The following is a 24,830-nucleotide window of genomic DNA, read 5'->3' on the forward strand; positions in this document are numbered from 1 at the left end:
CCTAGTAGCTGCATAGAAATAGGTGGAAATGCCCTTGCTGAGAATTCACAGCTAGTGAGACGTCATGTGGTTCTTCAAAACCCGACCCCAAGAGCATGTAGAGATTGGATCCTACCGTAAATAATAAATTTCCTTTACTTCACGTCTATGGTCACAAATATTTTGTCGTCAGACTACCGGTTTCGATCCATAATGACCATCTTTAGATCTGAAGGTGGTCATTAGACCGAAACCGGTAGTCTAATGACAAAAAATTTGTGACCACAGACGTGAAATAAAGAAAAATTATTCTATGTTGGCGGCACCGTTCAATTTGCTACTATGTCGCAGCTTGTGAAAGCCCACAATACATGATGGTAAATGACGTCTCCGAATAGGAGAAGTAAGTATACCGAATAAGCTGTGAATCCCTCATTAACATGAACTGAATTTGCGACTGCTTGCAGGTCGTAGCTAGGGGGAGAGCAGTGGAGTGATGTCAGTTATCGAAAAACAAAGCGAGACCTTCCTTGGCCCTTTCCCCACTCAGATCGTCTTTGGGGTAGACTTAAGAGCCAGTCAAAACAGGGGCAAAAGATGCTTTAAAATGTTTTTCCAGCAAACACAAGCTGCGGGGGCGTTCCTGTGCTAGGAGTTTCAGTTCCTCCACATGTGTTTTGAACCCGTTAAAGTTCCACAGTATGATTGGAGCAATCTATCATGGGGGTAACAATTTCATCCCGACTTTCTGTAGTGGAGTGGAGCCTGCAGTGGGTGGAGGCTCAATCTCGTGGCGAGATGATTGTCGCAGTCCAACATCGGAGTTACAGAAGAATCGAAAAAGACGTGAGAGAAAATGACGTCAACATCGTCGGGCTGCTTACTTCCTATTTCCATCCGTGGTGGACGTATGGCGTCTGATTTTTCCCTGGGTAGGCTTTGGAGCTACAGCCGTGGCTTTGTTTGTGGCAGCAAAGGATGGCGTACATAACCTCTGGAAGGGCAAGGAGCTTCACAACGTCGGCAACCACAGCTTTTTATGAAGTTCTTTTTGGAGGGATAGGCTTCAAAATGATTGGAGCAGCACAAGTGTATAGAAAAACGGAGGTACTACTGCTGATACTAGCACCTTCATTTGTGTAGCAGCATCGGTTTTCTGCACTGGCTGTTTAACAGCCGAAGCGAAGGAGGTAATGAACGTTAGGAGGCAGTATCACTTTATGCATTTTTTCGACTAAATATATGGGATGCGCTTCGTAGTCTTAAATTCCTGTATCTTCCATTCTTCCAGATACACGCTGCAGACCTGACTGCAGATACGATGAGCTCCAGAGCAAATCACACACTTCAGCGAAGACGAACAAGGGACACCTTCGTGGGCGGCATTACCACATGCTCCACAGATAGCTTCTCCATTAGACCCAAAAGTAGTATACTCAAAACACTGGTATTAGAAACAGCGCATTGGGTTTAGGGCTAAAGCCACACGCTTAGGCGAAGGAAACCTGCCTTTACGTGCTCAGGAAGTTTCATGCCATCGAACGTCAAGATAAAGGAGCCGGACTTTGCAAGATCCCCATCCACCCTCTTCATGATATTCAGCACATCGACTATAGCTTCAGAGGCGACTATCTTCAGTTCCTCCTTGGGAATGTCCACCATATACCTGTGCATCACAACACCTTAGCTGTTACTGAAGGTTGTGTACAGCTCAGTTTCCACGTTTCCATACTTCCTGTAGGCTCTTAACTTGTTGGGATCTAGATGTTTCCACCAACACTGTCCCATTACATAATCGCCTCACTGACTATAAACTGCAAGCAATGCATATTCAGACTGCCAGCATGTGTTGCTGGACCAGGAACTTTTGACTGGCTACAAGACCCCTCTTATCTGATTGGATGTTAGTACCTACTAGCAGCCCGCCCTTCCCACTGGAAGGAGAAGGAGATAACTTCGTGGGATCCATCTGCATCCTACGAGCAGCCAGGGAAATATCTCCACTTAGATCCTCGCATGCCTAGGTAAGCCTTATGTAACTGAGGTGCGGCGGGATCCCCAGAGGTTGCCCGCTAACGACGGTTCCACCTCAACAGCCATGCATCTCATCAGCGTGGAGCACACCTTAAGATTGAGGGGTTTGTTAGGGTGTTTTTTACGATCCTCGCGATGCAAGGGATGAATCCAAAATCCCCATTCCCCAGTGACACACAATGTTCGACTGCCTCGCAGTACAGTGGTCACTAAAGTGTATGCAGAGCGTACGGTGAAAGGGGACTGACAACACTTACCAGTCCCTAGCTCAGTAAGCACGGCGTCATCAAGCCTATACGCAGAAAACGAATACTGAGCCCTCAGGACAAGAAATTAACACATGTACTGTTAAGTACCTTGGATTATGTGTATTGAACACCTTCATCGAACTTAAAAGTCTTATTTTTTAAAAAAAATAATGCATTTACCTGTTTCTCACGAACTATGTAAGAGATTTCTACACAATGTTCGCTGTTTAATATCTTTGTATTTTGTAAGCCTCTCTCATGAAGTTTCTTGAATATTTCGTGTAGGAAGATTTTATTAGTTTTTGATCATAATTTTGTAAGTATAATCAAGGCTTCAAGACTATGCAACTAAACGTCTAAGAAGCCTACCTTGCCTAGGATATTGGACGGGTTACAGGTGGCTGATAGCGAAAGTTCCATCAGATAATGTGGACAGCTGTGAACACAGAGTAAGCAGTTCGGGACCAAGGCAAATCAAATACAAATACACTGGTTTACGGAAATAAGTCTACAAAATTTCATAATTCTCCAATGTTATTCGGAAAAAAGTACATGAACATTAAAAAGACAGTTTTCAGGAAAAGAAATTTAAAGTTCAATCTAACGATTTTCCCCATATCTCCTCTTCAGAAGGCCCGAGATTTGTACTCAGGGTCTTTTTCCCTGAAAGGCTTTTCATCTGTTTTTTTGTTTTCTGCCTTCTTTCTTTTACCAGGTCTTCTACTGTCTCTTCAGCTGCAGAGGGGCGCTGTAGATCTATTTTTCTCATGACGTCTTGAGTGAAAATTCCTATCTTACAGCCCATTCACTACAATACCTTCATCTTCCCTACGTTCCCACAATGAAATATAAGAATCGAACACTTGTGTAAATCTCTCTTAGTAGCAGAAGCCAAAAAATAAATAGCTTCTTCATAAACAAAGCCACTGCTTTGTCGTTGTTTCTAAAATACGGAACTGAGTCACAGACAGTCTACATAAATATCAAAACTTTCTAGATGTACCTCATGGAAGTCTGTTTGAACGTCATCCATGGAATCGTTGTTCAGGGAACTAGTTTTGAAATGGTGCTTCAAGAAGTGGACACAGCAGGAATGTCGCCTCATATATTTAATTATTTTCAGACGCTTCAAATACGGTTTTATCATTAAAACTTTGGGAACATACTGCCCTTGAGATCTACGAGCCAACAAAAAAAAATTGAAATAAATTAAAAGTAAAATAGACATTTTCAATCAATTCAAAGAATGTCCCGCCCCCTCACAAACTTTACGCTTCCCTAGATGAATTTTTTATAATGTTACTTTTCGAAGTCATAAAACATCACTTCCTTTCACAGATAAATACTCTTAAGCAAAGACGACGAAAATTACCATTTTACCGCGAATTAGTTGTTACAAGGTCCAATTTAAGTCTAAAAATCTGATCCTTAAACCTGATGTTATTAATCAACCTTGAGATCATTTCAACGTAAACAACAGTGAAATGGGGCGTACATTGACAGAGTAATCCGTAGTGTAGAAATATGGCATTTCTGACATAGAGATAAGCGTTGCAACTTTAATCTCATTAAATTCTACAGTTTGTGACACTACAGCTTTAGCCGGCACTGCAAGGGCCGAGAAGCGAACATGAACGCGTATACGAAATCTAATGATGAAGAAAGGGGCTCCACTTAACAAAAATCAAATTCACATTCCTACGGATTGTTGTTACCCAAACGCAACTAACACCCTGGTGCATTTCATATCCTTCTATTACTTTGATTTTCGTGTATGCAAAACGTTGCATTCAGATTCCCTTTCTAAGAAAAATTGCAGGTCATAGGGGCTATCATTTTCAGTTTCCTTATGTACTGGAGAAGAGATCCGAGATCTCTCTGTACGACCGAATTATCAAGTGAGAACGAACAGTTTTTCGAAAATGACGGCCACTGTTATAATACACTGAGTATTTGAATGGCTCCTTCTTAGAAGAGAGACTTTGATACAAATAATGTCCTTCTTCGCGAATGTTGAGCCCTACATGGGTCTCAGAAACTTCAAAGGAACGCTCTTTGTTTGTACTAGCGTTTTTGTTACTTGGCATAGTAACATTTCATTCATTGACAACCCACCCTAGGGATATTATGGTTATAACTGTGAGGTTGCGCGTTCTCTAACCTCCGCTATGTTTTTTACCGCTTTTTCATTTTTGTGATTACATTTGTGTTTTCATCTATTCTCATAATTAAGTGGTAAAGGCTCTGGTATGTCTTTAATGAATAAAGGTTCAATCAGTATCATTGGTTATATCTTGTTGCTTAAGTATGCAGCTGATGATGTGGGTATAAGTTACGAAACCGGTAGTGCCTTAACAAAACTTGGTTGTAGATACCTCTGTTTTTCGAGTTCATGCTATAAAAAGCCCGTTGTTTGCCACGCTGTAAGCATAACTTGAATGATAATTTCTTAACAGTGCCTGTTTTCGTTTGAGTAAAAGTATTTTTCTTGTGGATGGCTGAAGCCCTACCTTTCGCGAAGATTGTCCTAGACAGTGTGAAACAGTTTTAGTTAAAAACAGTCTTGGTTGCAATTGTTTGGTTTTTTTTTCAACTACGCGTTTAGCCTTATTTAGGCATCTTCAGATTATCTTAATTTGGTATTTCTTAGAAGAATGCTTTAGTCAGTGTAGCCAAAGGGCATCGTCGAATATATCAGGCCAACATCGCCTTCATTAAACTCAGTAAGAACTTTTCAAATTAAGATAATCTGAAGATGCCTAAATAAGGCGAAACACGTAGTTGAAAAATAAAAATCTAAAAAATTGCAACCAAGACTGTTTGTGAGCAATACTGTTGAGCACTGGTTTGCTGTATGCCACATATGGATTGGAAGAATTTATACAGTGTGAAACTATTTTCTTTTAAAACGTGATTACCTTAATAATCGTTTCCAGTGTGTGTTGCATCGTCTCAGTTTCTTCAGTAATCAGTATCGAACCGCTTCCAGTTAGGGACGGGTTTGATGACATTTCGCACACAAGCCGGATACCGGAAGTCACCATTTTCACAGACAGGGCACAAGGTGGAGGTTCCCCACTTTCCTTATTTAAACCGAGTAACTGTATATGCAGCCAAACAGAATGTTATCGAAAGGTTCAGTAGTGATCTCGTTACATCTGTAAAGGGAATCATAAAACTCCATCACCACTTTTACCTGTTTTCTAAAAACACGTAGCACGTTACTTACTTCGTTGTTTGTGTTTTTACAGAATTATAACCTCTACCTATTGGCCGAATCATCCCTGATTACCATGAAGGCTGTTTCACAGGTTCTCTAAGCACTCCCGAAGCGCCATGGGACTTAACATCTGAGGTCATCAGTCCCCTAGAACTTAGAACTACTTAAACCTAACTAACCTAAAGACATCAAACACATCCATGCCCGAGGCAGGATTCGAACCTGCGACCGTAGCGGTCGCGCAGGGCAATTTTTTACTAACAGCTTTTATTAGTACGTATTTATCAAGAAACGACTTCTAAGGTGGAACAGCGGAAGATGCCGAAATTGTCAAGACAACATATGACTTTAACGACCTTTCACTACACGAGGGTCCGAAACAGCGAATGTTGGCTCGTGTTGGCGTGTTCACTACAATAAGCGGAAACAGATTAAAGCCATCATTTAACGAAAAATGTGGTTCTCCGAATGTGAATTCAGTCCGTTGCAGAACCGTAGCCACGTTAACTCGTAAAGTGTTACAACGTCCCATTCTGTGGTGGTTCGCCATGTATGCGTTTTTTTCCTTTTTTATGAGACAATCCCGATGGAACATAAAACAGAGCTGTATCGGCGTGTACCGTTTCCACGAGTTATGGCTTCAATTTAGATTAACGCACTGTGTTATACAAAAGAAGCGGCAGATGAAACTCAGTAGTTCGCGGAGTGCTGATTAAAATCTCCAACACCACAGGAGAAAACGGCTTCACATAGAATACAGAATAAGTATTGGAAAGTGATGAAAGGAAAGCAACACCTCAGAAAAACTCCTATACATAATTAAATGAATGTACTACAACGGAAGTCTGTACCGAAATTTTGAAGCTCCTGGCAAAACATTCTCACATTACTTTTTCTCTCTCTTCTGTTAAAAATAAAACAACTGTGGTAAAACGCACTTTTTAATTCGGTGGTCAAGGCAATGTACCTCACGAGGAAATAGCGTTCGAGTCCACTGTTCAGTAATTGAATCTTGAGGCTCCTTCAAAACGAGTCGATGATAGTAAATCGAAATTCAAAGGAAGTGGAAGTTCACTGGGATAAAAGTTATAGATTACCTGTACGTTTCATCTACATGTACATTATAGTGTGCAAGCCACTTAACGGTGTGTGACGGAAGGTACTTCTGGTACCACTGACTGATCCTCCTTACCCTTTTCCACTGGCGAACGGCGCGTGGGAAAAACTGGGGTAGGTAAGCCTCTGTATTAGCTCTAATTTCTATAATATTGTTGTCGTGGTCGTTTCACCTGATGTATCGTTGGTGAGGTCCACGTAAAATGTTGTCCGACTCTGCCCTGCCCGAGACTGCTAGCTCGAAATTACGGTGGTAAATCTCTCCGTGATACACAACGCCTCTCTTGTGACGTCTGCCAATGGATTTTTTTGAGCACCTCGCTAAAGCTCTCGCGCCGAATAAAGGATCATGTGACAAACACGCTACTCTTCGTTGGATCTTTTGTATCTGTTCTACCAGGCCTACCAATTAAGGATCCAATATTGATGAACAAAACTGAAGAATCTGTCGAACAAGTGCCTTATAAGGCATATCCTTCATGGATGATTTACATTTCCTTAAAATTCGTCCTCTGAATTTGCCTGCCGTTTGTCTTTTGTACTATTTATGTGGTAATTCTGCTTAAGATTGCTCTAGATGGCTACTCCCTGATATTTTAGAACAGATACGGTGTCAGGAGTTTGTCATCAATAGTGTAACTGTAGAGTAGCGGCTTTCTTTTCCTTCGTATGCCCAGTATGTTACAGTTATTCACGTTCAGAGTCAACTGCCCGAGGAAGCACCATTCACAAATCTTCTGCAGGTCGTTCTGCGAATCGATACGATCTTCTGTCGTTCCTGATTCCTTATAGCCAACCTCATCATTTGCGAAAAGTCCTGAACAAGTTCCCACGTTCTCTATCAGGCCTTTCATACGCACTGCCAACAATAACGGTCCTATCAGACTTACTAAGGGTACTCCGGAAATTACCTTCACATATATCGGCTAATCGGTTATTTCCGTTAAGAGAGACCTGCTGAGTTCTATCAGCAAGGAAGTCTTGAATCCATTTGCTAGTCTGATCCGATATTCGATTAGGTCGTATTTTTTTCAGTAACTGGCAGACCGGGACGCTGTCAGGTGCCTTCCTGAAGTCAACGAATAAGGAATAAACATGAGCGCCGTTGTCTACAGTGCTATGACTCCTGTGGAGGAACGGCAGAGACCTCTCCCCGCAGAATCCATGTTGATTTTTCCAGATGAGATTTCCGTTACCGTAAAACGTCATAATACTTTAGCATAAAACACGTTCCTTAATTCGACGACAGATTGACGTCCACGAAAAAGGCCTATAATTATATGCATCTGTCATAAGGCCCTTCTTCGAGAATGACTGGAGCCTTGTTACAGTCGCTTGGCACTCTTTGTTATTCCAGCGATGTATCGGGCGGTTATAATTAAAGTGCAGCTATTGAAGGATGTCCAGCATGGGCTGGAATTATCGTATGACAGATAAACTAGGTAGTTACGCTGGTGTGTCAATGAGGAACCGATTTATGCTGGAAAAAAATTTGTTCCAGTTGTAGCCATCAGGTGCGGATATGGCGCTGTACACTGTTTGAATTACAGCCGTAACGCGAGCGGACGGAATGGCTATCGAGAAGAGAGACGATGCCCTCTTAGTGAAACTTTTTTCTGTAGATGGCAGCAGTTACAGCGCTGATTTCAGACAGTATCGCCGACTCAAAGGTCTAAGGAGAGCCCTGATTTCGTCCAATTGTGTGACGAATATGGCAATGAATTTCGAAAACACGGGTGAGCTTGTTGTGCCATCTGGAAGAAGAAGGTGTCCTACCACAGTGGGAGTTATCCTGCCACGGTGGAAGTTATTCACTACGTTGCTGTTACTAAAACTGGCCATGCAGCACGTGCCGCAGAGTACTGATAGTTCTCGCGCAGTGCCACGAGAATTTTCCTTCCTGTGGCCAACAGTTCGGTAAGTTTTTCGGTGTATTTTACACTGGTGCCAGTACAACATCCGTATGGTGCAGCAACTGAAACCCAATGACCGGCAGAAAACTTCTGAATTTGCTTTTCCGTTTCTGGCATGGATCGAAGTTCATGACATGTGAAGACATGCGCGGAGCAACATTCTAATGGGAGACGACGCACATTTTACTCTATGGGATGCAGTGAATACACAGGACTGCCGAATTTCGGGTACTGTTCAACTCCGTGCTGTGCACGAAGAGCCACTGCATTCGCCATATGTGACTGTGCTGTGTGCATTGACAAGCACCTATATTCTCGGTCCGTTATTCCTTGAAGATAATACTTTTATGAAGCCTATAAAGTGTACCGTGATGGCTGCAAGTTATCGAGGTCTACTTATACAGCACGTGATTGCTGCATTTTGAACAGCGCGAAGTAGATCTCGATCGCCCACTGAAAGATCTGCTTAATGCAACCTTCCACGAATGGTTACCTCCATAGGTTTCCCAGATGCATGGCTCGCAAGTTCACCTAATCTCAATCCGTTTGACTCTGAGGATATCTAATAGAACCCGTTTACCATTGACACGTCCGATCTCTACCTGATTTGAAGGAAAAGTATACGGGAGCACGTTGCTCATATTGCACCGAAACTGCTGCCGGCAACGGCTGATCACGTCGTTTTACGGATGCAGCTGACGTCTTGTACTGATCGTACTGCGCTAATTGTGTAAGCGGCGGTTGATGATAAAATCCGCATTATGCCTTTAGCATTTGTTTGACGTTTTTTGCCCACGTCCGGTTGCTAATTCTACACGTCTTTCTTGCATTCATAACACTAGATCTAAGCCTGTTGGCCGAACTTGAAATTATTTTTTCTCAGCGTAAATCGATTTTTCACTAACGCATTAAGATATCTACCAAGTTTCTCTGCCATACGATATTGTAGCCTACACAGGACATCTGCGTGTAGCTGCGCGTTAATTACAATCATCCAGCACGATAAACTGCTGCTAGAAGGGTAACAAATTCTTTCCCATAATCATTATAGTATCTTACAGGTGTTTCAGCTGATCCTGATGCCTTTCCACTTCCAAGCGACTGTAGTTGGATTTCTCTTCCGCAGTTGGCTATCTCAGTATCTGGAATATCCACATTCGGATGATGAATTAAAAGAGCGACCGTTCTAGGATCTTCAGCAGTGAAACAGTTTCGGGAGACGGAATTCAGTACATCGGCCTTCTCTCTGTTATCACCCGTTTCGGTTCCAGTATGGTCACTGACTGAACAAATAGAGGGTTTCGAACTGCTTACTGATTTTACACATCACAAAAGAAGTCTACACAAAGAACCTGAAGTAACATCACGGAAATTTTTGTTGTCGCTGTTCTGGGCTACGAACATACTGGCAGAATACACTAAACTATTCCGAATAAGAATAAACACAATGTCAAAGGCTGAAAGAATCCTAGTACACAAAATTTCCCATTCCACTGACAGCTTCAGTGCAATCTCAGCATACTCAGTTATTGTTCAACAATCTGAATTTTAATAGCAACTGACCTCATCATCATATATAGTTCTCCCAATGTGTCAACAACAAAATAATAAATTACGTTTTCTGTTCTGAATATTTAAGCGGAAATAGTTTCGTCAGCATGTAATCTTCCAAGTTAGATATAACTATATTTACGTGACGATCACAGCACGACAAACGACAGTAAAAAGGAAAACAAGGATTTCATTGTACTTTTCTACATCTACAACCAAACAGATATTCCTCAAGCCACGGTAAGGTGCGTGGCGGAGTGTAACCTGTACGACTACTTGTCATTTTCCCTCCTGTTCCACTCGCAAATAAGAGAGAGGCGAAAACGACTCTCCGTACGCCTCCGTATGAGCCCTAATTTCTCGTGTCTTCGTCGTCATTATGCGCGATGTGTGTTGGCGGTAACAGAGTCGTTTTTCAGTCAGCTTCAGATGCCGGTTTTCTAAATTTTCTCAGTAGTGTTTCCCGAAAGGAATGCCGCTTTCCCTCCATGGATTCCCATTTGAGTTCCCGAAACATGTTCATAACACTTAGGTTTTTTCGAACCTACCGGTAACAAACCTAGTAGCCCTCCTCACAATTGCCTCAGTGTCTACCTTCAATCTGATCTGATACGGATTCCACTCGAGCAGTACTCAAGAATTGGTAGCACCAGCGTCCTATATGCAATTTCTCTTCCCTAAAATTCTCCCAATTACCCGAAGTCGACCATTTGCCATCCCTACCACGGTTTTCACATGCCCTCTCATATCACGTTTCAACGTTACGCCCAGATAATTAAACGACTTGGCTGTGCCAAGCTGGACGCTAGTATTACTGTAACCGAACATTACAGGTTTGTTCTTCCTACTCATCCTACTTATATTATTCCACATTTAGGGCTATGTGCCACTCATCACACCAACTGGAATTTTGTGTAAGTAGTGTTGTATCTATCTACAGTCATTCAAATTCGACATCTTATCGTTCACCACGCCATCATCAGCAGACAACTGCTGCGTACCCTGTCCGCCAAATCATTTATGTATATAGAGAACACATTTTCCTGGGGCACTCTTGACAATACGCTTATCTCTGATGTGAATAATGCTGTGAAAATATTTGCAGAAATGAAGTGGGAACCATCGAGAGAGCAGTAATGTGACTCAAACTTCTGTTGCAAATGCTTTAGGGCACGGTGATATTGCAATAATGTTTCAGTTAATATGTTGGAGAGACAACTAAGGAAGCAAATATTTCAAAAAGGTGGAGAATTATTCATACTAAGTCGAATTGATCAATTTCAAGAACTGATACACTGAACGGAGGCACAATCTCTTATAGTACACAAATCAGTGACGTAACTGTGAAGTGCAACAGACAAAAGTATAAATAATTCTTAAAATAATTCCGTTAAACCGTGAATACAAGAACACTCAGGATTACAGAAAGTGATTGGATAAGGAAGACAATAGAAAACCATGTTAGTTATTGTATATGTATGCTTTCCTTGGATGCGTTTGGTAACGTGATTCTGTAGGATCTAGCAATAAATAAGTAGACTGCTAAATTACGAAATGATGGGGCATTAGTAACCATAGTCGAGGAACGATGACGATGAAAGAATATTAATAAAACCTGGAATACACTTATGGAACATTTGCATCAGTAATGAAACTGGAACATACTGTAACATATGACAAATAGAAATACAAAATTAATGTACCTGGAATATATACTACACTCTACTGAGGATGTTATAGATAACTTAGTACGGAAACAGTAATGTAAAGTAGACAACTGTAGCAACGTACCGAAGCCATTACATAAAATATATTCCTGAGACCAGTTGAATAATTTATTAGTGAAAAGAAACATATTCCTGAATACACCTACGATTGAACGCACTTAACGAGAATCGAGGTGAAATCAGGAATTTAACCTATAATAAATTATACGCCGTGGGCCGATAATGAATAAAATTATATATATTTCATTAGCTAACATAGGAGCTGACTAAGTGGTTTAAATACAGAAACTGTTCATAAGAAGTACAATACTAATCTTCGTCCGGCATTTCTGATTTACGTTCTGCAGTGTTTTCCAAAACCATTCGAAATCCGAAATTTTTTAGACCACGTGGTGTCGTCAAGTTATGTGGCAACGTTATCACCACTACGATCTTTAGTGCAGCACTACATACTCACTTGAGGAGCAAGGAAGTATAATAGTAGTGGAAACTTTGTTCCGACGTTTTACTATATGGAGGAGTTCACAACGCAGAGGAATATTATGAAGGCGCTCTTAGTGCAAATACTATTTACACTGAAGATAAGCCTTAGGATGATAGATTCCTAAGGAAATTGTTCCGCAGAAATTCAGGTATTTCTGGTAAGACTGAAAGCAAAACACACCCGAAGAAGAGCGCAAGAGGCTTGCAGCTTGCGGTTTTCCTGTCGTGTGACTGATTGACGGGGAAGATTATTCGCTTCCTGAAGAAACAGAACGTCAACGACCTTGTGACTAACACTTGGGTGGGTGACCGTCTGGGTCTGCCGAGCGCTGTTGACGAGCGGAATGTGCTCAGCTCTTGTGAGGCCAATTGAGGAGCTGCTTCTTTCAGAGGCAACGGATCTTGTCACGAAAACTGACATCAGCCGGAAGGGCAGTGTGCTGATCTCATGCCTCTCCATATACACAAACAGTGACGCCTACCACTTGATGATGTCACAGAGCTCGGTCGGCACTGGCTGGCCTTCTGAGGTCTGTTCGGAAGGCGTTTAATTTAGCTTAGAGAAAGCAGGACACAGTAACAAACCAGAGACCCTCTGCGAAAATGTGACTGCTACGAGGCCCTTGAGCAACGATACAGAACTCACAGCGTATATGACATTAAATGCGAACATTTTAGGTTGGGCTTTACCGTTACCGTTATTGCTATCGAATAAAACAACAAGTTTGCTATACCATTCACTCGTAACTGTGAGCTTGTTGTTTCATACGGTATATAACACTCAATGTTTGCGCCTGCGACACGCTGAGAAAATGGCTACGGCAGAAAACGCTCTACAAAATGGACACATACTTGCTCTCTGTGATATCTCTGTTATATCTCGGAGAACGCTCTGAATGAAATGGGTGGACTGCAACTCAGGTAGTCTGACCACGGTGAGGCAGAAGCGGACACAGAACGTATATATTGCTGAAGTTCACTGAGGATACGGAACAGGCTCCCAGGTATGTGACTGGCTAGAAGATCTCTTAAGTAATACAACCTAGTATGTTGTCTTCGGCAGCGTCTGTTCTTCATAGACAAGGGTAATATCAGGGTTGCCTCAGGGAAGTGCGATTGGGCAGTTATTTTCTGTGTACATAAATGATCTGGCAGACAGGGTGGACAGCAGTCTGCGGTTGTTTGCTGATGATGCTGAGGTGTACAGGAAGGTGTTGAAGATAAGTGAATTTAGGCTGATGGAAGACGACATAGACAAAATATCTACTTGGTGTGGTGAATGGCAGCTGGCTCTCAATGTGGAAAAATGTAAGTTAATGCGGATGAGTAAGAAATACAAACCCGTAATGTTCTGATACTGCATAGCAGTGTCCTGCTTGACACAGTCACATCGTTTAAACATCTGGGCGTAACGCTGCGAAGCGGTATGAAATAGTACGAGCATTAGAGGATTATGCTCGGGAAGGCTATCGATCGATTTCGATTTCTTGGGAGAATTTTAAGAAAGTGTGGTGGCCGCACAAAGCAGCTAGTGTGACCCACTCTTGAATATTTCTCCAGTGTTTGGGATCCGCACACGTCACACCGAAAGAGGACATCGAAGCAATTCAGAGGCGAGCTGCTACATTTTTTACCGGTAGGTTATCCCAGCATACGGATATGCTTCAAGACTACTGAGAAAGTTTAGGGAACCGGCATTTGAAGTTGACTGGAGAACCATCCTATTGCCGTCAACACACACTTCGCGTAGGTACCACGACGATCAGATAAGTTACGAGATATTGTGGCACATACTGTGGCATAGAGACAGTTACTTTTCCCTCTGGTCTCACTGCGAGTGGAACAGAAATTGGTTCAAATGGTACAAATGGCTCTATGCACTATGGGACGAAACAACTGAGGTCATCAGTCCCCTAGACTTAGGAATAATTCACCCCAACTAACCTAAGGACATCACACACATCCATGCCTGAGGCACGACTCAAACCTGCGACAGTAGCAGCAGCGCGGTTTCTGACTGAACCGCTCCGCCACAGAGGTTGGCTCGAGTGGAACAGAAAGGGCAACTATTAGTTGTGGTACATGGTACCTTCCACCACGTACGGTATGATGGCTTGCAAGTTGTATATGTAGATGCAGATGTAAATCAGTGACGACAGAACTGAGGAAACATTAGAAGCTGCGTAGAACAAAAACCGTTACAAGTGCCCATTTGACAAAGGTAGAGCACTTTTAAGCTGAAATCAGAAGGGAATTAAAATAATTAACGAAGTTCGTAGACGAAAAGTAATTTACTAAAACACAAACACCCTTTCACTTGAAGGGTACTGGTAGATCGATGTGACGCAGCAAGTCAGCAACTAGATCCAGAAGCCTATCCTGGTTAAAGGAGACGCAAGCTGAGCACGGCAACTGGTTGAGAGACACAGGCTCCCCTTTAGCTCACCTTCGAGCACGTGCACGGTGATGCTGGCGGCCCTCGCGTTGGAGGGCGCGCACGTGTAGTTGCCGGAGTCGGTGCGCTCCGCCCTCGGGATGAGCAGCTGGCTGCCGCCGCGCCCCTTGCTCACAGCCACGCCGCGGTCCTCGTCGTAGTTGATCATGCGGTCGTCGTGGTACCAGAAGACGAACACCGGCGCCTCCGTGGCCCGCCTCAACTTGCAGATCAGCCGCAGCTCGCTGCCACTGCGCAGGTGCAGGTCCGGAGCTCCGGCAATTTCCGCCACCGCCTCTGTCGACAGCCAAGGTACAGAAGTAAGGTCACTTGCTATCACCACGTCAGAATCACGCAAGCCGCCCCATGGAGAGCGACACAAGCTAGAATACGTTTGACACAACTATCGCGTACCCCACATCAAAGTCTCTGGTAATCCACTGAGGACAGTGGGACAGTAGGCGGACATGAAGTACTTGAATAATAGAAATGGAAATCAACAGCTGTATTCTAATTCAAACTTCGTTTATTCAAAACATGTTACCAGTTTCGGCGTGAAGAAGCATCATCTTCAGGCCCCAAGCCAGTCTTCCATGAACGTACGAAGCACAAAGACAAAGGCCAATGGAGTCTTCAGATGGAAACAGTACAACTTAGTAAACATGTTATGCCAGAAAGTACAACCAACAATGTCGAGTGCAGCACATGCACTCTACTTTTCAGGTCGCACATCTGGCCCAAAACGTCTAACACGTTGTACTGTTTCCTTTTGAAGACTCCAATCATGTTGTCATAGAGGTTCGTAAGCTGATGGAAGATTATGCTTGAGGCCTGAAACCGACACTTTTCGCATCGAAACTGGTAGCATATTTTAAAGAAACGACGTTAGAATTATAGTCCAGCTGTTAGACCATTGGTGGGCTTGTTACCGGTAGTTACGGAATCCATTTGATGTTGGCCCCGCTACACTCGACTTCGTTGGTGGCACATTCTGGCTGAACATGCTTAATAAGTTGTAGTGTTTCCACTTCAAGAATCCGTTGGCCTTTATCACTGTGATTCGTACTTGTATGGCACATTTCACTTGGGGCCTAAATATGACGCTTTTAGCGTCGCGACTGGTAGCGTGTTTTGAATAAACGACATTTGAGTTACAGTACAGCTGTTGGGTTCGGTTTTCATTAAAAAATGAAAATAAGCTTAAGGCCACATCCGGGGAAGTTCGGCTACCAAGTGCTAGTCTTATTTCAGACGACGCCACATTGGGCGACTTGCTAATGAAGATGAATTGATGATGACAGCAACACCCAGTCTCCATACGGAGAAAATGTACATGCCGGCCAGGGATCGAACCCAGGTCCGCTTGCTAAACAGGCAGATTCAGTTTTCATTATTCCAGTATTTCACATACCATTCGCCTGTTCCATTTATGAACGAAGTGCGGGGGGAACAGCTACGTACCCCATTTTCCCTCCGATCTGTTAATAACTATACAGTGACATCGTGCCTCCAAACGGATAGGAAACGAGGCATTGGTTCTGAAGCAAACTGTAGCGAACTCGGAAGGTTCACACCGTACCATCCTGCAGCTTACTAGGGTTAAAATGTGTTTAAATGATTTAAGTCGAAAAGGTCACATTGGCTCTGAATTGGTTTGCAGAGCACATCCTATAGTTTGTTGTAATTTGTTCTTAGTAGACTGTCGAATGTATTAGTCGATTATTGGCCAGTTACGCTTCATAACGGACCTCGCAAGGTAGTAGAATATTCATTTTCTTATATAATTACTGTCCTATTACAAATCCCACGCATCACACAATGGAAAACTCATTTTAAAAATTGTAATTTGAAATCTCTCAAGGGTTGTGTGGAGAGACATAAAAGTTAGCTTATCTTAAAATCGGAGTGCGATATACCATTTACGAAAAAGAAATAACTGGACTGTTCGAAGAGAATAATACTGTTGCTCAACTGATATCTCATAAACTTATGTCAAACTGCTGTCGGGGAAGTCATAATGGAAACATGTGCTTCATGATGCCCCACAGGTTCCGGTCGTTGCTCCACTCAACTCAGCGATATGTAATCTGTATTTCATGCCCATAAATACCACATATATGCTGGAGACATTCAGTTCCATCCAAGCACCAGCTCTAGGAACGTTGTTGCTGTCGCATCTAGTATTTCAAATGACTATCGTTCACATAAGTATGACAACGGGTAAAAACGATAGTTCATAAATTAAACTGCAAGAGGTCACATAAATCCTCTTATTTTCGTGTTAGTTCCTCCTATACTGCTTTAAAAACAAATCTCCTTGCACAATCTTCGATGACCATCCACAGTGGGAGGAATAAACTGTTGCAGCATGCACAAAATCTCTGTCTTGCCTACATGCAATCTGTCTAAAATTAGACAAAACTTTAATACCGCTTACAGTCATTCCCTCTCGTTACCCTTGCGATGTAGTTGAAATCAGAAAAAATAATGAATACGACAGCAGCCTCTCTGGTGCCTTGAACTTGACTTAAATTCTGAGAAGACAGAAGCACAAAAGTACTCTAACATATTCTGGAAGGAAATGGCAACATTGTGCTACCAATATCAGGGAGTTGTCTTAAAGAATGTAATAAAATCTAAATCAACGAAAGGTTCAAATTCTTGGCAACACGACGCACATTCTCTGTAGAGAAAATACTATGAAATCTGTGACAGTGGAAACTTTACTTCTTCAGCTGCTCACATTGCAAGATGAACAGATGAAATCACTCGTAAGGGAAGTCGAAACCTGAAAGGACTTCGAGCTTTGAAGCAGAGCGCTATCGTCTGGTGCTGGTTGGAAAACCTAGTGTTGTGAGTAGTATATTTACACATGATCCTGGTACTTGAAGCCATTTTACTGTTACTAATAGAACTGTATAACTAAAACGAATCTAAAAGTTAAGCATCGTCAGCAATGTAGGCAACTGTCTGCGAGGCTCAGTGAGTCTCAAAGTTGCTCCACCAGCCAATACTCTGTCCGACGATAAAAGTGAAGCACCCAGAAGACGTGGTCGGAAATTAGTGTAACTTCATAGACGCACATACAATGGACGAGGGATACTCGTCAAGGTTCCAGTCGCCCACGTATGACAGTCAAAAGGGAAGATCGCTGTATTGTGCACCAAGCGTATCGTAATCTCTTCACATCTGTGCGAGCCATCTGAGAGAAAGTAACGGGCTCCCTGTATCCCATACAGCTTTGACTAGCAGCAGGCGCACTACAGTACTACCATACGATGCACAGACTGTCACTAACACCACAGCACAATCGGCTAAGCATGGAGTGGTGACGTCACTGATTAGTGTTGATGCTCATGACTGGCGTCGCATTCGCTTAGCGATGAATCTTGGTTCCGGATAGCCTCGGATGGCCATAGGCGTCGAGTAATGTAACGACCTGGGAGAGACCCCATTCTCCCGAACTTTCGGCGAGACACAGCGGTACTGGTTCTGATGCCATGATGTGGAGAGCCAGACGGTATGGTGTTGGGTCACAGTTGGTAGTGATTGAGGGAACTCTGACGGAACAGCGGTAAGTCACGGGCACCCTACTTCCTCAAGTGTTACCTCTCTTATCACCATTTGTCAGCAGGACAATGCCCGCCCTCCGAGGCTTGTTTCTTTATTGTCTGTGTGATGATGAGGTACCCCTGTGGCTGGCAGATCTGTCCCTGATACAACTTATGCGGCAGCAGCTCGCACGTCGACTCCGTCCCAGTGCCAGTCTCCACGAAACCCAGAACCAGATGAAACAGATGTTGACCAGCTTGCCTCAGAAAAGAGAATGCTATTGATTTATGACACCTTACCACGGCAGAAGTGTGTACCCGTGGTCTAGAGGATAGCCGGCACGGTAGCTCAGCGTGTTCGGTCATAGAGCCGGTTGGCCTCTGTAATAAAAAAACTGAGTGGAAGGATCAACCACCGAACTTGAACAGGATGTCCTGCGACGTCCGCAACGACCAAACACAACGATCAATAATGAACAATAAGAAAAAAAAGGGGTAGCGTCTTTGATTCATAATCAAAAACGTCTTCGGTCCCGGGTTCGATCCCCGCCACTGCCTAAATTTTGATAAATAATCAGCATTGGCGGCCGAAGACTTCCGGCATAAGAAGTCAGCCTCATTCTGCCAACGGCTTTGTCAAAGAGGGCGGAGGAGCGGGTAGAGGTTCAGGGCACTCTCTTGTCCTAGGGGTGGGAAATTGCCCCTAAAGGCGGAAGAATCAGCAATGATCAACGACATGAGGAAGCAGAAGGCAATGGAAACCACTGCATTAAAGACACGTAACGTGTATCCACAGGACATGTGGCCTGTATTTGAAGAACGTGTCATGATGATCTTTCCATTGGCAAAAGATTCCGGAATAGTCCCCCATTCTGATCTCCGGGAGGGGACTGCCAAGGGGGAGGTTAAAATGATGAAAAGATTGAATAATCAACGAAAGGATAACATTCTACGAGTCGGGGCGTGGAATGTCAGAAGCTTGAACGTGGTAGGGAAACTAGAAATTCTGAAAAGGGAAATGGAAAGGCTCAATCTAGATATAGTAGGGGTCAGTGAAGTGAAGTGGAAGGAAGACAAGGATTTCTGGTCAGATGAGTATCGGGTAATATCAACAGCAGCAGAAAATGGTATAACAGGTGTAGGATTCGTTATGAATAGGAAGGTAGGGCAGAGGGTGTGTTACTGTGAACAGTTCAGTGACCGGGTTGTTCTAAGCGGAATCGACAGCGGACCAACACCGACAACGATAGTTCAGGTATACATGCCGACGTCGCAAGCTGAAGATGAACAGATAGAGGAAGTGTATGAGGATATTGGAAGGGTAATGCAGTATGTAAAAGGGGACGAAAATCTAATAGTCATGGGATACTGGAATGCAGTTGTAGGGGAAGGAGTAGAAGAAAAGGTTACAGGAGAATATGGGCTTGGGACAAGGAATGAAAGAGGAGAAAGACTAATTGAGTTCTGTAACAAGTTTCAGCTAGTAATAGGGAATACCCTGTTCAAGAATCACAAGAGGAGGAGGTATACTTGGAAAAGGCCAGGAGATACGGGAAGATTTCAATTAGATTACATCATGGTCAGACAGAGATTCCGAAATCAGATACTGGATTGCAAGGCGTACCCAGGAGCAGATATAGACTCAGATCACAATATAGTAGTGATGAAGAGTAGGCTGAAGTTCAAGACATTAGTCAGGAAGAATCAATACGCAAAGAAATGGGATACGGAAATACTAAGGAATGACGAGATACGTTAGAAGTTCTCTATCGCTATAGATACAGCAATAAGGAATAGCGCAGTAGGCAGTACAGTTGAAGAGGAATGGACATCTCTAAAAATGGCCATCACAGATGTTGGGAAGGAAAACATAGGTACAAAGAAGGTAGCTGCGAAGAAACCATGGGTAACAGAAGAAATACTTCAGTTGATGGATGAAAGGAGGAAGTACAAACATGTTCCGGGAAAATCAGGAATACAGAAATACAAGTCGCTGAGGAATGAAATAAATAGGAAGTGCAGGGAAGCTAAGACGAAATGGCTGCAGGAAAAATGTGAAGACATCGAAAAAGATATGATTGTCGGAAGGACAGACTCAGCATACAGGAAAGTCAAAACAACCTTTGGTGACATTAAAAGCAACGGTGATAACATTAAGAGTGCAACGGGAATTCCACTGTTAAATGCAGAGGAGAGAGCAGATAGGTGGAAAGAATACAATGAAAGCCTCTATGAGGGTGAAGATTTGTCTGATGTGATAGAAGAAGAAACAGGAGTCGATTTAGAAGAGATAGGGGATCCAGTACTAGAATCGTAATTTAAAAGAGCTTTGGTGGACTTACGGTCAAATAAGGCAGAAGGGATAGATAACATTCCATCAGAATTCCTAAAATCATTGGGGAAGCGGCAACAAAACGACTATTCACGTTGGTGTGTAGAATATATCAGTGTGGCGATATACCAACTGACTTTCGGAAAAGCATCATCCACACAATTCCGAAGACGGCAAGAGCTGACAAGTGCGAGAATTATCGCACAATCAGCTTAACAGCTCATGCATCGAAGCTGATTACAAGAATAATATACAGAAGAATGGAAAAGAAAGTTGAGAATGCACTAGGTGACGATCAGTTTGGCTTTAGGAAAAGGAAAGGGACGAGAGAGGCAATTCTGACGTTACGGCTGATAATGGAAGCAAGGCTAAAGAAAAATCAAGACACTTTCATAGGATTTGTCGACCTGAAAAAAGCGTTCGACAATATAAAATGGTGCAAGCTGTTCGAGATTCTGAAAAAAGTAGGGGTAAGCTATAGGGAGAGACGGGTCATATACAATATGTACAACAACCAAGAGGGAATAATAAGAGTGAACGATCAAGAACGAAGTGCTCGTATTAAGAAGGGTGTAAGACAAGGCTGTAGCCTTTCGCCCCTACTCTTCAATCTGTACATCGAGGAAGCAATGATGGAAATAAAAGAAAGGTTCAGGAGTGGAATTAAAATACAAGGTGAAAGGATATCAGTGATACGATTCGCTGATGACATTGCTATCCTGAGTGAAAGTGAAGAAGAATTAAATGATATGCTGAACGGAATGAACAGTCTAATGAGTATGCAGTATGGTTTGAGAGTAAATCGGAGAAAGACGAAGGTAATGAGAAGTAGTAGAAATGAGAACAGCGAGAAACTTAACATCAGGATTGATGATCGCGAAGTCAATGAAGTTAAGGAATTCTGCTACCTAGGCAGTAAAATAATCAATGACGGACGGAGCAAGGAGGACATCAAAAGCAGACTCGCTATGGCAAAAAAGGCATTTCTGGCCAAGAGAAGTCTACTAATATCAAATATCGGCCTTAATTAGAGGAAGAAGTTTCTGAGGATGTACGTCTGGAGTACAGCATTGTATGGTAGTGAAACATGGACTGTGGGAAAACCGGAACAGAAGAGATACTTGTTGAAAGTCTTAGCAGTCAAGTTTTATTACTTGTAGCATCGTAACTTACGGACATTGAGGTGATTGTGAATGATAACATGGGAAGAAGGTGAACAACCTGTAAGCAGAGATCCCTATCATTATATAAACTAAATGTTATGAAATCTTCTCTTGAAGCGGTGCTTTTTCTTTACGGTAATAATTACACAGAGCGTACAGTAGAAGTTTGGGAAATATTGTACAGAAAGAGGTGAAAAGATCGAATACCAAATTAGGAGATAGAGAACCACAGCGGTACTGATTATGACAATGGATGTTTCAACAGGAAACATCTTAATGCGTCAACGGATAGTTTATCTGATGGTCGGAAGGGGTGGGGGGTCACACCAGTGGGAGGTACAAATTATAACAGGATATTAAAATGTCAACTAGGGGATAACTAACGGCGGAGCTACATTACTGCACTTCACGTCCAAATGTCCACTTGTATGCATTTCCTTGCTGTTAAACCTAGGTCGCAGATTATGACCAGTTCGACTGATAACGGATATTATGGCGAATTAATGAACTTGTTACTCGTTCCAAGCAGTTGAACTACACTCAGACTCAGTAGTCTCCCGTTATACCACAATACAATGAGGTGACAAAAGTAATGCGATAGCAATACGCACACACATACATGGCGGCAGTATCGCGTATAAAAGGGCAGAGCATGGACGGAACTACCATTTGTGCTCAGGTGATACGAGAAGCTCTCCGACGTAATTATGGCAGCACGACCGGAATTAGCCGATTTGATCACGGGATGGTACTTAGAGCTAGATGCATGAGGCATTCGATTTCGGAAATCGTTACGGAGATCCACAGTCTCAAAACAGTGCAGATAACACCAAATTTCGGCCATTACCTCTCACCACAAACAACACGGACATCACTTACACAGGAGAGCAGGGGCTTTTCTGTAGATTTTCCAGCGCTAACAGACAACCATACCGCGTGAAATAGCCGCAGAAATCATTGTGGAACTTTAAGACGAACATATCCGTTAGGGGCTATGGTGGCCGACGTGAGTGCCTTTCCTAAGGGCACGTCTTCGCCTTCAGCCTCTCTCCTGGGCTCGTTACTATAACGGTAGGACCGTAGACGACTGGAATACCGTGGCCTGGTCAGATGACTCGCAATTTAAATTGTTAAGAGGTGAGGATTCGATTGAGACGCAGATCCCACGAAGCCATGAACCCAAGTTGTCAACAAGGGACTGGATGAACTGGTGGTAGCTCCATAATGGTGTGGACTGTGTTTACATAGAAAGGACTGACTTGGAGGTCATTAGTCGCCATATATGTGTTTCATGTTCACAACAACAATGCAAGACTTGTGGGTGACAATGCCCCATGTCATCGGGCAACAACTTTTCGCGATCGGTTTGAAGAAAATTCCGGACAATTCGGGCGAATTATATGACCACCCATGTCTCCCAACACCAATCCAGTCGAACATTTATGAGACGTAATCGAGACGTGCTCAAAATCCCGTGTTAGCAACACTTTTGCTGTAATAATAATAATAATGCGCGTATGTCATTGGTGGCCGGGACACCCCTCGCGGGGCGGTTCGGCCGCCGCTCCACAAGTTCTTTAACGCCACTACGGCGACTTTCAAGTCAATGATGATGAAAGACACAGAACACCCAGTCATCTCGAGGCAGAGAAAATCCCTGACCCCGCCGGGAATCTTACCCTGGGCCCCGTGCGCGGGAATCGAGAACGCTTCCGCAAGACCACGAGCCGCGGACACTTTTGCTGTTACGGACGGCTATTGAGACAGCCTGGCAGAAGTGTGTCCGGCACGATATTAGAGGTGTCTCGTGACTTTTGTCGCCCCAGTGTTCATCCGCTTTACACTGTAGCTCTTAAGACTATGGAAATGTGACGCGAGTAGTTAGACTGACCGTACAGATGGGTTAAGTCCGAATACAGACGTCTCACCCGTCTGTATTTCGCGATAGCGAGCGACTGATTCACACTTCTGATTCCAGTTACCAATCGACGTGAGACCCTAAGGGCATCGTCGACACGAGAATAAAAATAATAATTCATGACGTATTGTCATTAGACAAATATTGGTCTTTCATCCTGGTAGCGGATTAACATGCTGTAGGTGCATTAACATAACATTAAATTTGGGTAACGCTGAGCAATAATCACTGGAAGAAAAGTGAAAGTGTAATAAACAGATTTCGACAAGTGGATTAACCTGCTGTAGATGTACTAATATAACACAAAATGTGCGGTAACACCAAGCAATAATCCTTTAAAAAAATTAAAAAACTTTGTAATGTGGTAAACATATTTCGAAATGTGAGGATATAGGATCTTCACTTATCCTTGCTTAAAGAATAACGCTTACCTAGAGGTCTTAAGACTTCAAGATGATAAATTCACATCCCCACGAGATTAAGTTCACTTAACGAATGTATTATCATGAGAACACAACTTCCAAAGACAATTTCAAAATAATATCTGTGAAATATATCTGAAATGTGATGTTCAAACAAACTGAAAGTGAAGAAAATGCACATAGTATAATTATTCCCAGAAAATGCTAACGTATAGAACTGTAGCTATTAATGTGAAAGTAGCTATTCATCAGCTATCAATCAACAGGTGCATAACAGTGCGAAGTAATTAACAAAATGATTTAGGATGGATGTGAAGTTAAACAAATATTTACTAATGGCACTGTAGCATGCGTGTAATTCTTTTACCTAAACTTTAAAATATATTTCATGCAAAAAATAAATAATTTTTAAATCTGCATATATCGACTACTTGCTATTAAACGAACTCATGTTCTGGAGAGTGCATACTTAAGGGTTATCACCTAATAAGTATTATCATTGTGAACATGCACCAAATAATTATGTGACCATGGAGCAATATTAATTATGCAATGCATATAATGTACATACAATATGTATTTAATTTGAAAGTAAGTTGCACAAATGTTAAAGGTTAGTAGGCTCAGAAATGAAGTATAAAATAGAAGGGTGTGGTGACAGGTCTGTGACGTACAGTTTGCAAATATAATACTTGTTTGTACATAAATACCTCAGTATATTAAATAAGCAAATACAAAC

The 24,830-nt window shown here is 42.7% G+C and overlaps 1 protein-coding gene across 1 annotated transcript in view; it reads right to left on the bottom strand.

Moving 5' to 3' along the window:
• LOC126088455 (protein turtle homolog B-like) overlaps nucleotides 1-24,830 on the bottom strand; it is a 451,623-nt gene that overhangs the window by 12,026 nt on the left and 414,767 nt on the right. Inside the window, exon 5 of the mRNA XM_049906596.1 lies at nucleotides 14,718-15,002. Coding sequence (XP_049762553.1) covers nucleotides 14,718-15,002 — 285 coding nt within the window. The remainder of the gene's footprint in view (nucleotides 1-14,717; nucleotides 15,003-24,830) is intronic.

Source organism: Schistocerca cancellata, chromosome 6, assembly GCF_023864275.1.
Source record: "Schistocerca cancellata isolate TAMUIC-IGC-003103 chromosome 6, iqSchCanc2.1, whole genome shotgun sequence".
Taxonomy (NCBI): Eukaryota; Metazoa; Arthropoda; class Insecta; order Orthoptera; family Acrididae; genus Schistocerca; species Schistocerca cancellata.